Raw genomic sequence first — 13,739 nt, 5'->3', positions numbered from 1 at the left:
GTCAGGCCAGAAATTTGTCTTGCCTCACAAACCTATCAAAGAAAATGATCCAATAATCAATATACCCAGAAATAGTTTGTGATTATGGATAATGTCACTGAGCACTGGCACTGGATATATGGGATAGCCAGTAGAAATTTTGATTTTTGCTCTGCTCCTCACTGATTGAGTTTGATGATCAGTGGTCTGTCTCAGTATTCAAACCAGATGGATCCTATCAACAAACAGCAGAGGGGCTGGTTTCACTTTGTTTCTGTCCTTGAAGAAAACAAGAGGGTCAATATGACAAATTTTTCATAGCTTACATACCCCCCCCCCCCCCCCCTAAATTTGGGTTCTTTATGATGGTCCCCAGCAAAATGAGGAGTAGTTAATTTTTAATATTTTTCCCTTCATTTGAAGTTAGATTGACTTTTAGTAGACATATCCTATCATGAATGAACTGGAATTTTTCACCTGTTAGTGGGGCTAGATGAAAGGTCAGTCAGTAATGTCTGCACCACATTTCATGGTAACCTACATGCAGACATGCCAACACTACCAGGTCTTGTATTTTAAAAGTTTGTTATATTATATCTGAAAGTAACTAAAGCTGTCAAATAAATGTAGTGAAGTAGAAAGTACAAAATGTCCCTCTAAGATGGAGTGGAGTGGAAGTATAAAGTAGCAGTAGTAGTATAAAGTATAATACAGTAGTATAAAATGGAAATACTCAAGTAAAGTACAAGTACCTCAAAATTGCACTTAAGTACTGTATTTGAGTAAATGTATGTTACTTTCCACCACTGTTACTCAACATCCCTGTTAACACAACTGTAAGCAGACAATAGCTGATAGAAGCAACTTTCAGAGGTACCCACTCATTTTCAGTTTCAGTGTAAATTTCCGCTTCAACATGTAGGTTGAGAAACCACCGAGGCTTAAATAAGCTGTTGTTATTTCTGTTCAAAATCAAACATGAAATGCTTTTGGCTCGACACATTGTTAAAGATTAAACCAGTGTTTTCCAACCTTTTTGGCTTTTGACATCTTACAAAAAGCAGTGTGTTGTCGGGGTCACATTTCAGATGTCTATGAGTTGTTCACAGCTCCACCAAATAGTGATTTTGCCCTCTAAACTTCTCACATGGTTTCATTTCAACAAATGTTCAAATGATCCAATATTTCACAAAAAAAATCAAAGATTAGAGAAAAAGTCCAAAAACTGAAAACAGATTTGTGTATCAGAACTTTGTTTTTTCTTCTTTCCTCACTCATTAATCATCTCACAAACCCTCAGATTTATCTGGTGACCCTTTTGAAGGGCCCAGCCCCTAGGTTGGGAACCACAGGACTAAACTAGCTAACTGTATATAAAGTAGTTCAAACCAGCTCCACCTCTAGCAGCTACAACAGTAACATGCTGCTTAAACACTGATGCTTCAGTATTAATAATCTAATGATGTCATATATAATAATATATCATTCAGAGGGACCAAACCATTACTTTTACTGCAATACTTTAACTATATCAAGCTCATAATACTTATGTCCTTTTACATAAGAAGGATTTTTCATGCAGGACTTTTACTTGCAATGGAGTATTTTTACATTTCTGTATTGGTCTTTTTACTTAAGTAAAGGATCTGAGTACTTCTTCCACCACTGTTGAGTCCACCATGTGTGTAAGTCACTGATCACAGGTATTACCATCCACATTACACTCCACTAACTACAGTTCCTTGCTGTAATAACACCAGTGTTGCTTTGGAGGGCAGCAGCCGCTTTTAATGTAACCAGAAGAAAAACGCAGAGGAAGAAAGCACTTCCTATGGTGGAACAATATTGTGTTTATGAAAATCTAAACCATAAAAAGTCGTTTGTATAGTCGGTTGTCAGTGTCGAAACTTGACAGAAGAAGCTGGCAAAACGTGACCTTAATGCTCCGGTTTTATCAGCCATTTAATACGCGTTTAACCACAAATGTTAGCTGACAATTCCTCTGCGGGTCAGCTCGCCTGTGGGGATGGCGAAGAGGAGAAGGAGCTGCCTTTGTATGAGTCAAAGGAGCAGAGTTTTAAAACGGTACCAGAGGGCAACATGACCATCTCCTCCAGGTTCCTGCAGGCTGAACTGGAGCTGAACACCCACCTCCGCCAGCTCAGCTTCAGCGAGCCTGTCCGGTACATCTACAACCCGCTGGAGTACGCCTGGGACACCCACCGCTGCTACGTGGAGACGTACTGTCGGGCCGGACAAAGCATCCTGTTTTTAGGGATGAATCCTGGACCTTTCGGCATGGCACAGACAGGGGTAAGGATTTACCAATATGTACATCTTTTTAAATAAACTTGGGACAGAGTAGTAACGCTTTGATGATGCATTCACTGCCTGCTCATTGGCTATGGATGTGGAATCTCACCCAAACAACAAAGCCCAGTTTAACTGAGACAGTTTGTAGGATTTAGTGGCATCTAGCGGTGAGGTACCAGATTGCAACCAACTGAATACCTCTCATTCTGCGAAGCCCTACCCCTACTCTGCCTCTGGTTGGCCCTGACCCTGGTATTTTTACCCTAATCCAAGTGGGTAGCTCCCCGTCTGAAAAGTGAAGCCAATGCAGAAGTGCCTTAAGCCTGCATTCTATCTAATGGCCAGCAGGGGGCGACTCCATTGGTTGCAAAAAGAAGTCTGATTGTATGGAAGTCTATGAGAAAATTACCCTACTTCTTACTTGATTTATTATCTCAATAAACTGTTTCCTAATGATGGTTTCAAGCACTACTTTCAAGTCCTCTTCAATACAGCATGATGTTCATTTTGTAAATTATGTTCCAATTTAGAGTAAAATAGACGTTAAAGCAGGGTATGCTTTACGGCGTAGCTACCTTGTGATTGACAAGTAGTTATCACGGCGATAATGTTGGTTACGTATGTTACGTGTCGTAATCCCAGATTAGAATAGTAGTATAGGGGTAGCTGTCGCTATTTTAGTGTGTTTTCAGTTCATGAAAATTAATTGTAACCTTTTGGTCGCCTAAAAAAGACTTGTTCAACTTTCAGTTGTACTAAGAGACCCTTTAAGGTGTCAGCTGTTCAGTTTTTCCAGTAAGTACATTTTGTTTTTAGCCTGTTTTTGCTAGCCAAAATTAGCATTACATCACAGTTAACCATAGACTTAAAATGCACCATAATAATAAAGCTAGCAGCTAGCGTTAGGGTCAGCTCCACCCTCTCTGGCAAGGGTCAAAAGGCTGAACTCGAGACTTGAAAACGGGAGTCCACAAACCAAAGAGTGACGTGATGGTGGCTACGTCCATTATTTTTTTTACAGTCTCTGCCATAACCCTAACCATCTCACTCCTCAAGCCTAAACCTAACCAAATCTAACCAACAAAGGCAATGAGTGCAAGACCAATCAGAGACAGAGTAGGGCAGGTCTTCATGGAATGGGGGTGGGAAGAAAAAATAAGGCCTCACCCTCCCCTTCCAAGTGTCTAGATGAACCTATGGTGGTAAATGATCTCCTCCTCTTTGCACAGGTGCCCTTTGGTGAAGTGAAGTCAGTTGTCGATTGGCTGAAGATCACAGGGGAGGTCGGTCATCCTCAAGACGAGCATCCGAAGCGACGGATCACAGGGCTCGCCTGCCCTCAGAGTGAAGTGAGTGGCGCACGTTTCTGGGGCTTCTTCAGAAAGTTGTGTGGTGAACCTGCACTGTTCTTCCGCCACTGCTTCGTGCACAACCTTTGCCCACTCATTTTCATGAGTACCAGTGGGAAGAATTTAACCCCCCCAGAGCTGCCTGCAGGTGAGCGGGATCATCTCCTGAAGCTGTGTGACATTGCGCTGTGCCAGGTGGTGGAGGCTCTGGGTGTCTCCATGGTGATTGGTGTTGGACGGGTGGCAGAGCAGCGGGCACGGCGAGCTCTGACTGCTGCAGGTATTAACGTGCGAGTTGAGGGCATCATGCATCCGTCCCCCAGGAACCCACAAGCCAATAAGGGCTGGGAGGCAATAGCCAAAGCCAAGCTGGCAGAACTCGGTGTCCTATCACTGCTGAACAACACATCAGCTAATCAGCCTCCTTAGCCTTATCAATAGCAGTGTGGATTGCCATCCGTCAATGGACAATGGATCAGCATGCAAGGAGTTCCAACAAGAGACTCGGTATATGCAGAATGTTCTAATGAGTTTTTAATACACTAATGCCTTCCACCTCTGTCATCGCTCATGCTGTAAACACATCTGTTCATCAACTTCAATGTTTTCTTCTACTGTAAAGATCTGTTTGTTTTTAGATTTCTCTGCTTTATAGGACAGTGGACAGAGCATTGCACTAGGATTTGGGACCTTCAGAAATACTTCTACACTAATGTAAACATAATAAATGCTGGATATATGTATACATTTATACCCAAAGTATAAGCTCAGGCTGTTTGTGAATATTCAGTGTTTACGCATTTTTAATTGGTATTGATAGACTGTATTTTGGAAAAGAAATTTCATGTAATTGGTCTTGTATAGAGAAGAGCTCTATAGAAACTTCTAACTTCTAAACATAACAATGAAAAAGGAATTTCATAATACAGTGATGTTGTTGCACATATTATACATAATTGACCTTCAAAATGTATTAGTTTACATAGTCTAACAATCACGGACAGAACCAGTCTGTGATATTCCTCTGAAGAAGAATACACAACTTACTTTCTGTAAGCTTTGACTGGTTACATTACAAAGTTCAGAAATCCTGTCATGACAATGAAGCTTTTGTAAAAATAGAGTTTTAAGCACTGTTCATGTTGGACCACTGTACAAGATGATTCATTTGTATTCTTTTTTAAATGTCTTTTTTTTTAATCACATTTTTTTTTTTTACAATATTGTGTATTATTGTGCTGAGCACTTGAAATCAAGAGCTTGGTGTTTAAATAAAGACAGAATATTGAAATATGTTTTTTTTTTTAATTTTCATCCAGTGGTGCTCCATAGATGAAGGCCTACAGACAACTAATGCTAATTTTTAGCATGTTAGTGAAACATGCCAATAAGCTAAAAGCAGTTAATGTTTAATTTTTAACAGAAATAACAACTGGTGATTTAAGCCTCAGTTCTTTCTTAATCTGCATGTTGGAGATGAAATTTAACACTGAAAATTGCTTCTAGTCCACCACTTGCCATCAGAGCAACCTGCAGACCTGCATTCATCTACACCACCGGTTTAAAACACTGATAATAGTTGAGCAGTAAATGTTTAGTTGTCAAATTGTCTGCCATGAAAATGTTTAGGGATCTGTTTTTGTGATTTTGGATGTACTGTTGTGGATGTGAATCTTTAAACACAAAAACCTTCACTCACTTTTTGAATGTTGGTTTGTAACTGCACTGCCACCAGGTGTTCAGAAGAGGGACCACATGTCTTACACAATCACATATTTTATGAGAAAAAGGCCCATAGAATATTATATATGTAGGCTGTATTCAGATGAATTAAACATGGCACTGGTTCATGGATTTTAGACAACATACGTCTGTCACTGCTTCAGTATTTTCAGAGCAGTTTGAAATAAATGCAGCATAAATGAATCTCACTTTCAAGTGAGGTCTTTGCACCTCATTGTGGATATCTGCTCTTGATTTGGGGATTCTGCTGATTTTGTATGTTTCAGTGATTTCAGAGCAGTGGGCTCCCTTAAGTTGTTGTTAGAGAGAAGGAGAAATGTTTAGCCTCGAGGAGAATGCCCCCCTAGACGTCACCCCCTCCTCTGCCAATACTGAGAATTGAAATGAGCAACAACCACCACCAGCAGATCCTGTGTCCTATGACGAGAGTTGAAGTCTGCAGCAGTGTTTTTATCCTGTGATGAGCTGTGCACTCATGAACTGCATCTCCCATGAGTCTGGGGGGGGTCCACATGCTACAGGATATATTGTGAAACTCTTGCACCTAACAGGATTGCTCGTCACTGTCCACACATTGATGTACAGCTCTGTCCTTCATGAGGCAGCAGAAAAGGCATCACGTTCATTTCTCAGCAGAATCAGGTAGGATTCATACCAACAAACACACTACAAGTTGATTAATTCATTAAATCCGAGCATAAAGTGACTAACTGTTCTCATAACTACATGTTTACTTAATCATAACATATAGAACTGCACTTAAGAAATATTTATCTCTTAACTTGTGAATAAGAAGTGTATTAACTGCCAACATTTAAGATAAATTATTATTAAGCATACAATCTTGCCTTTTTATTTGTGCTGACTATGTACTTTATGAATGCAGTGATGTCTGGTTTGTGGTTTCTAGGAATGAAATATTAGAAATGGGAAAACATCATTAAAGATGTTATTGGAATATAAATCAGAGCTATTAGTTGGCTAAGGACTCATTTTACAATCAATAACTACTTCTAAAACCTGTGTTTCAATAAGACTTTGACATAAATTATGATGCAGATTGATAACTGATCATTTTTATTGTTGAAATAATGAAAAAAGACTAATCCTTACAATGTTCAGAATGACAAAGAATCCTCTGAATATGTCCAGTTTTTTACTAGTTACATGTTGTAACCTCAGTGCTCAGGAGGTATATGAGCTTGTTGTTTATAAACATATTGTGAGGCCATAGGCGACTGGTGTTATGACCATGCTGCATTCCTGAACTGACTGTGCTATCACCTTTCATCAGCTGTTCTCCTCCAGACTGAAACTGGATCACTGGATCCATGTATGTTTTCTTCCTAAACAGCACAGCTTGCTAATACCATGGATAAACAGTCCACGGTGGTGTTTCGAAATGTGGGGCAACTGTACTTCCCCCAAACCAGAGTGGAGTGCCACTACAGTTTGACCTCTGACCATCGGTGGAGCAGCACTGACTGGATAGGGATTTTTAAGGTAGAATCACCTGCTTTAGTGGCACAAAACCAAAGAAACCATTAGTTATTCTTGGTGTCCAAAGGCAGTGATTGGGCATTGGTGTATGCTTTGTGGCTTAAAAATGTGTGTTTGCTATCATGCCACAGGTGGGCTGGTCTTCACTGAAAGAGTATCACACTTACACATGGGCACTTGTTCCTGAAGGCTACACTGAAGGAACCAATGTCAACTGCTGTGCACTATTTCAGGGTAAGAATTCAGCCATATGTTTCACAGAAAATATGAAGGGTTTGTTTGTGGCATCTTGCTGTTACAAAATAAATCGCTGCTACACTTCATGTAGGACTTGACCTTTTTCACCTTAAACACTGATTTAAAGGTGCAGTGTGTTGGATTTAGTGGCATGTAGCAGAACAGATTTGGCAGAAATGGAATATAATATTCATAAGTATGTTTTCATTAGTGTATAATCACCAGGAAATAAGAATCGTTGTGTTTTCATTACCTTAGAATGAGCCTTTTATATCTACATAGGGAGCGGGTCCTCTTTGATGGAGCCCGCCATCTTGCACCGCCATGTTTCTACAGTGGCCCAGAACAGACAAAACAAACACTGGCTCTAGAGAGCTGTTTGCAGGATGCATAGTGATGAGGTAATTTATCTATTTGTGGCTATGTAAGATTATATTATTATATAATCTTATATAATATTATATTCCATTTCTGCCAAGTCCGTTTGCTAGATGCCAATAAATTATGTGCACTGCACCTTTAAATTGCTGCTGTGAAATTTCTTGGAACAGTGATTAAATAAATCAGAAACATCAGAGTTAAACTCACTGTATTTTCACATTAAATTCAAGTTCAATTGTGCAGGTCATTCAGGGCTAATTGAAAGTCTTTGTAGTAATGTCTTATTCTCTTTTAATTAATTATACTTGGTAAAACATCACATTACACATAAATAAATAAATGGCTAAAATATAATAGGAAATGTCTACTTCATGCAGCATTTTACCTGCCACGCCCCAGTGCTACGGAGTACCAGTTTGTGTATGTGGATAAGAAGGGAGAGGTTTGCGCCCGTAGTCGGCCCTTCACTTTTTGTGCCCCTAAGCCGCTGGAGGAGCTGGAGACTCTGAAAGAGGAGCAAGATGAGGAGGATGGAGAGGAAGAGCTGCTCCTGGTCATTCCAAGAGCTCAGCTGCTGCAGGTGAGAAGAGAAAATTCCAGCACTGCAGTGCAACATGAGCAACACTTCCCTTTATAGTAATACTGACAGTACCAACAGTACAAACATAGGATATAAGCATTAAAGTTGTACCGAAAACAAATAATAAGCAGTATTATTTCTCCACGTTTGTGAACAGAGTCGGCTGGAAGAATGCCTGAAAGAACAAGCAGAGTTACAGCAGGCTCTGGATGTGGCCAAAAAGGAGGCCGAGAAGGAGAAAGAGAAGAGCAAAAAAGCAAAGATGGAGTGGGAACGTGAGAGAGAAGTGATGCAGGAGGAGATTTCAGAGCTTAGAGAAAACGTGAAGCTCCAGTGTGAGATGTTGAAAAAGATAAAGGGAAAACATGAGGTAAGGACAGGCCTTCAGGCCTTCAGGCCTTCAGTAAGAGCTGAAATGTATTGCAAATAAGTTTCTGGTCAATGGAACAAACACATGAAAAACAATCTATAATATTTTGTCTCTTCTCTCCACAACATTTTAAGGATGTGAAATATAGTCAGGAAAATCTAAACTCTGAACTGAGTAAACTTTTGGATGAAAAAGCTGAGAGTCAGCAGCAAATCAAAGACCTGGAGGATGAAATCAAGGTCCTGACTGACAGGGAGAAAGAGGAAAATGCGGAAATGGAAAGGCAAGTGTTATAAACATATATTATGCTTCATCATTTGTCTTTGTATATTTATTGGGTGTAAAACTAATCTAATTTTCCACAGGCTGAAGGAAAGATTAAAGAAAATGTCCAAACAAATGAAACATGATGAGGAAAAGAGAAAGTCTCTGCAGGTGAGTGGTTTAATTCTTCTCTTGTGAAACTCAGGTTAGTCACAGAAGACAGGAGACAAACAACAATTGGAACCAGTCCAGATTTAGACAGTTAAGCATCATCTTGTCAACAGTGGGAGTAAGAACAACTTAACTGCATTAATTAGGAGGCAGTTTCTTCTTTTTTAGGCCAGAATAGTGCCATCAAAAATAAACATTTCTATTTTTGTTTTCTCTCTGCAGATGGAGAATGAGGCTTCTCTGGCAGAGGTACACGGGCTGCAGGAGCGTCTGGAGGCCAGTGAGCATGTAGCTGAGTGCCTGCGCAGGGAGCTGAGGGAGCTGGGAACCCGTCAAGGTCATACCCACACCGAGCTGCACCAAGCCCGCCTGCAAGTCGCCCAGCTCACCCTGCAGCTGTCCGAGGAGAACCTGGTCCTCAGGGAGGAGCGCGCCAACTGGGCCCTGGAGAGAGAGGCTTATAAACATGCAGCAGAAGTGAGGATGAGAGACAGTGTGATTCATGACCTATGTGTCAATTTGACTTTGCTGTTAAACTTGTTTTTGTGTTTTTGATGCAGACTGAGAAAAAGAAATTACAAGACTTGAGCGGTGAGGTGCAGAGGAAGGAGCAGTGGCTCCGGGAGGAGAGGATGGAGAGGGAGAAACTAGAGGTGGAACTTGGGAGAGAGAGGGATTGCAATAAAGTGAGTAAATCAAAGAACATGGCAGTCACTATTATTTCGCGCACAAACACAGTCATCTCTAAATATAACCACTCGTGTGCCACTAATCTGCATCATCACTCGCTCAGATTACATTTTTGGAAACTGGAGAACCGTGCCAAAGTTCAGCTCAGCTCTTTTATTAGGCTGCTCACATACAGGCACAAATAGACTTTCCATGAACAGTGCAGTGAGTAAACATTTCCTCGCACCGTCATGTTATCTTCAGGGGGAGAGAGGACGAACCAGTTCAGATGTTTGGTGCTCAGATGGTCTAAGTATAAAACTGCTGCCCCCTGCAGGTGCTGCTGAGCGATGCTAAAAGAGAGCTGCAAGAGCTGAAGGCCAGTGTGAGGAAGTCTGAGAGGGAGAGAGAGGAGCAGCAGCTGGACAAACAGGCACGGATTCCGCACTAGACCACATCTGCATCTTATATTTCTTTATAATATATCCATATTAATGGATCTTTCAGTGAAGGGTTCTGACTCCACCTGAATATATCAACACATCATCAGTTTCCTCTTTTGCAATTTCCAATTATGTGTCATGGAAGCTGCATTCTGTGCTCTGACCCCTGTGAAATGTGTAAATGTAAAAAAAAATACATATTTTGTTCATCCTCATTTCCTCCATAATTTGATTTATTGTTTACTTGAGAAACACAAAAATGACCAAAACAAAGCCAAAAGACACACAAAAAGAAGAGTAATGAAAAATAACTAGAGTTGAAAATTAGGCATAAAGGGGTCCAATCACCCGATGCAACTCAGAACTGAAGGCGCACTGACTCGCTGTGATCTTGTAAAATTGAAAAAGGTCATATGTTTCAGGATTTCAGGTTTTTATTCACATTTTCAATTTGTGCATAAAAAACTTGAGTTGAGTGGAAATGCAGAAAATTTGGGAAAATCTCGAAATATTTACACTTGGCTGAGGTGGAAAACGTGGCGTATCGATAAAAGCAAAATGCGACAAAGTGCAATAGAAACGTTTTCGCTCCACTGGAGTGATGAGGAGACTGTAACGCTCCTCAAATGAATACATGAAACAAACAGAAATGTCATATTTACATCGTGTTTTCTACGTTATTTTTCACCCATTTCCTCTGAAATGCTTTAATGGCCCTGACTGGAAAAATAGCGCCACCAGCTGTTTATCTTGATGAACTAACTCCAAATATTTGCTGAATGGCAGCAGATGGAAACACGCATTAATTTGAATTTTCTTTTGCCGAAATGTGTTTGAAATTTATATTAAATTTGGATGAAAACTTCAGCTAATAACGATATCTTCTATAATAAAATAAATAAAATAACTATACCATAAACTCAAAAAAGGCAGGGAGACAGGACAACACCAATGTTCAAATTGGAATCTACTCATATATACTTAATAAATTCAGCTTTTCTTCTCTTTCTCCTTTAAATCTTCAGATCTATGGGTTTGAAACTGGACATTCACAGAATATGCTGAAATACATCCGTCACTTAGAGCAGAAGTTTGGGGTTGGGCCAGAAACTAAATCAAATGGAGACGTTCCCACATCCATCTGTGAGTAATAAAGTCTCTGAGAACACAGCCCTGCTATTTCACTTCACTGTAATGAGGAGCGCACTAACAGAGTCTTCACTGATTCTAACAGCTCCTGACTCTTCCTGTGAGGTTAACAAGGATACTTCCTCGAGATCAGTCTGCTCGCCTCTGTTCCTGGAACCACCCAACGGAGCTGAGATCCCCGCTGAGACACACATCCAGAGCGAAGAAGACACATCAGCCTCTGACACACAGGTATGCCATCCAATTCACACATAAACGAAACAAGGATTAACACCACCTGCAGTCAGTGCTAAAACAGACCTGAGAGGGTAAACATTTGACTAGTTTCCCCTGTTCTGTAAGTGTTTGCTCCAGTTCTGATGTTGAACACCTGGGTTTAAGGCAGAAACAGGCCATGAAAATGTGTTTTATTTAATTAAATCAGGTTTGAAAGTACAAACATGGAACCATTTAATCAAACAAACATATTTCTTGATGTTCGCCACAGTTTGAGATAAGGAATTCCTTAAACATTTATATATAGTTTTGTCCATCACAATATGTAACTTCCATGAATATCTGAGTATCTCTGTTAACTTGTTCACTTGATTATTTGACCATTACTTCTGTTTGAATATATCCTGAGTAAAAATACTGTATGATTAGGTTTATAAACCACAGATTACAGTTACAAATCAGCCCACTTTTCTGCTTCGTGATCAACAATCTTGTTATAAGATGAAAAAAGTTTATACATAAATACATTCGCTCATATTAGATCAATTTAAAATGTTCTTATTTATGTGCAATTAAGCCTTGTTTTACAAATATGTAGCGGTAAAATGTTTAAAATGAATACAACTTTGTTATTGTCAAGATATACATCTCATTTATCTATATATTTATTTGTATATTTAACAGGGTCTATACAGATACATATTGATACATACAGATAAGCAATGTATGTGTAATGTATGTAGGGCGTCTGGCTGAAGCTAATGTGCAGCCCCTGGTGAGGCTTTTAAAACTATGTTTAAAGCTAATGAATAAATAATAGAATCATATTTGGGATAAAAACAGCAGGACAGATAAATGAGACTGTGTACATGTGCATATGAATGTGTCTTTGTATGTATGTATTGTATATGACTGTGTATACTGTACATTAACATACAGGTGTGATGTCGTGTGTAAGTGTGTAACCATCGATTTAACTGATGAATCTTTTTCAGTGTTCAGTGTGTTCAGTATTCCCATCTTGTTGTTGTTGTTTAAGATGTTGTTTCACTCGAGTTCTTCACTGAAAAAGATGACTGACCAAAAGTTGTTCTGCACCCTGCACCCTGCACCCCTGATCAATTGACAGATTATATTTGGGGATACATAGAAATGTCACTGATTCTCACCTATTAAACGACAGAAAATACTTACATCCACCTCTGCCTCTGTCTGTTAAATCAGGATGAGAAGCAGCAGGACTGTGAACCCCGAGCTGGTGAAGGGAAGCAGCTGATCCTAGAAGAACTCGTCAACCCCGTCCTGAGGTGACATCTCCAGTCACACAACACACACCCTTTTCACTCCTCCAAGATTGGAATCATATTTCCTATAATGTCATTTGGTGATTTAATTCACACTTGTTTTATGAAAGCTGTTGTTCCACTTACTGGACACTTTCTTTTCTCATGAGAATAGTCACAGCACTAGAGAGTAAAAATAACAGTGTTAATAACATTATAAGAGTGAAAATAGCAGCGATAATAAAATCATTTGATGTTTTAGAAGCAGTGGATCAGTGGGGGAGAGTTTTTTCTGGTTCCTTCTGACAAACATTCGGTTCTGTTCTCCTCTGCAGTAAGCTGGCCGACTCCCCCATGTGGTAACAGGAAGAAGGATGGATGGAGGACAGACCGCTTTAACGTACTGTATGTGGGTCATTAGGAAACCTAGTGATGTTTGTAATTCTATTGATAATTCTGTTGTTGTTTTGAAGCTGTTTATGGATAAAATGCCCTTCACAAAGGTCATATTTGTGGTCACTCATGGATGCCTGTATTCAAAGAAAAACATGGCACAATTTTAAGTCTTAAAAGTTCAGACTGTTTCCTTTTTTGCGTATTTACTTAATTACAAGGGCGTTTTTCTTTTTCTTTTTATGGAGTTCATTTTGATTCTATGTGTAATTCCTAGATTTTGCAGCTTTTTAGTAGATTAAAATGAAGATATGTTGCTAGTGATGTGAGAAAACTGTTAAATGATGCCGTGATTAAGTTGAGTTAATAACAATACATCGTGTTTTGGTGGCATATCAGCCCATAACCTTTGCATGTAAGTGTGAATCCTGAAACTGTGTCAAATGTGTGGGTGTGTGTTACAGATGAGTGTGAAATGTTCAGTTCAGGAGATTTCAGATTGGAAGAACATGAAAGATTATTTATGGTACTTTTGTTTATTGATTTGAGCCTCTGCAGGAGGGATGAAGCTCTTTAATAAAATATGATAAATACATGTTGGGCGCAGTCTGTATTTTGATGTGTGAAGTCTTACTTTAAAGGAACACAGGCACATATTTATATTGTCTTACGGTACAGAAATACTGAAGTGTCGCTGTG

At 39.6% G+C, this 13,739-nt stretch overlaps 2 protein-coding genes across 3 annotated transcripts; both read left to right on the top strand.

Moving 5' to 3' along the window:
- The first annotated feature begins 1,514 nt into the window (after positions 1-1,514).
- smug1 (single-strand-selective monofunctional uracil-DNA glycosylase 1) lies at positions 1,515-5,137 on the top strand. The gene is made up of 2 exons (XM_067587589.1): positions 1,515-2,292; positions 3,522-5,137. Exons 1-2 carry the CDS (start codon positions 1,963-1,965, stop codon positions 4,068-4,070), a joined length of 879 nt encoding a protein of 292 aa, XP_067443690.1. The 5' UTR covers positions 1,515-1,962; the 3' UTR covers positions 4,071-5,137.
- A 698-nt stretch (positions 5,138-5,835) lies between these two features.
- Positions 5,836-13,635, top strand: calcoco1b (calcium binding and coiled-coil domain 1b). 2 transcript variants are annotated; one of them, XM_067587583.1, is made up of 14 exons: positions 5,838-6,026; positions 6,739-6,887; positions 7,016-7,118; positions 7,880-8,082; positions 8,240-8,452; positions 8,587-8,735; positions 8,818-8,887; positions 9,110-9,364; positions 9,448-9,573; positions 9,894-9,989; positions 11,025-11,142; positions 11,234-11,379; positions 12,589-12,671; positions 12,983-13,635. In XM_067587583.1, the coding sequence occupies exons 1-14, from the start codon at positions 5,981-5,983 to the stop codon at positions 13,008-13,010; spliced, it is 1,785 nt and encodes a 594-aa protein (XP_067443684.1). In that variant the 5' UTR covers positions 5,838-5,980; the 3' UTR covers positions 13,011-13,635. The 2 variants fall into 2 exon arrangements, with proteins under 2 accessions (XP_067443685.1, XP_067443684.1); XM_067587584.1 differs by lacking the exon at positions 9,894-9,989 and having other exon boundaries at positions 5,836-6,026.
- The last annotated feature ends 104 nt before the right edge of the window (positions 13,636-13,739 follow it).

Source organism: Thunnus thynnus, chromosome 4 (genome assembly GCF_963924715.1).
Source record: "Thunnus thynnus chromosome 4, fThuThy2.1, whole genome shotgun sequence".
Classification (NCBI taxonomy): Eukaryota; Metazoa; Chordata; class Actinopteri; order Scombriformes; family Scombridae; genus Thunnus; species Thunnus thynnus.
The sequence above is the reverse complement of the archived record's forward strand: the minus strand, read 5'-3'. Positions and strand labels throughout refer to the sequence as shown.

Coding starts and splice junctions, on each gene's coding strand:
- calcoco1b (XM_067587583.1), top strand. CDS start 5,981: ATGAGGCAGCAGAAAAGGCATCACGTTCATTTCTCAGCAGAATCAG. Junction 6,888..7,015: donor ACTGGATAGGGATTTTTAAG/GTAGAATCACCT, acceptor ATCATGCCACAG/GTGGGCTGGTCTTCACTGAA. Junction 8,083..8,239: donor CAAGAGCTCAGCTGCTGCAG/GTGAGAAGAGAA, acceptor GTTTGTGAACAG/AGTCGGCTGGAAGAATGCCT.
- smug1 (XM_067587589.1), top strand. CDS start 1,963: ATGTTAGCTGACAATTCCTCTGCGGGTCAGCTCGCCTGTGGGGATGGC. Junction 2,293..3,521: donor TCGGCATGGCACAGACAGGG/GTAAGGATTTAC, acceptor CTCTTTGCACAG/GTGCCCTTTGGTGAAGTGAA.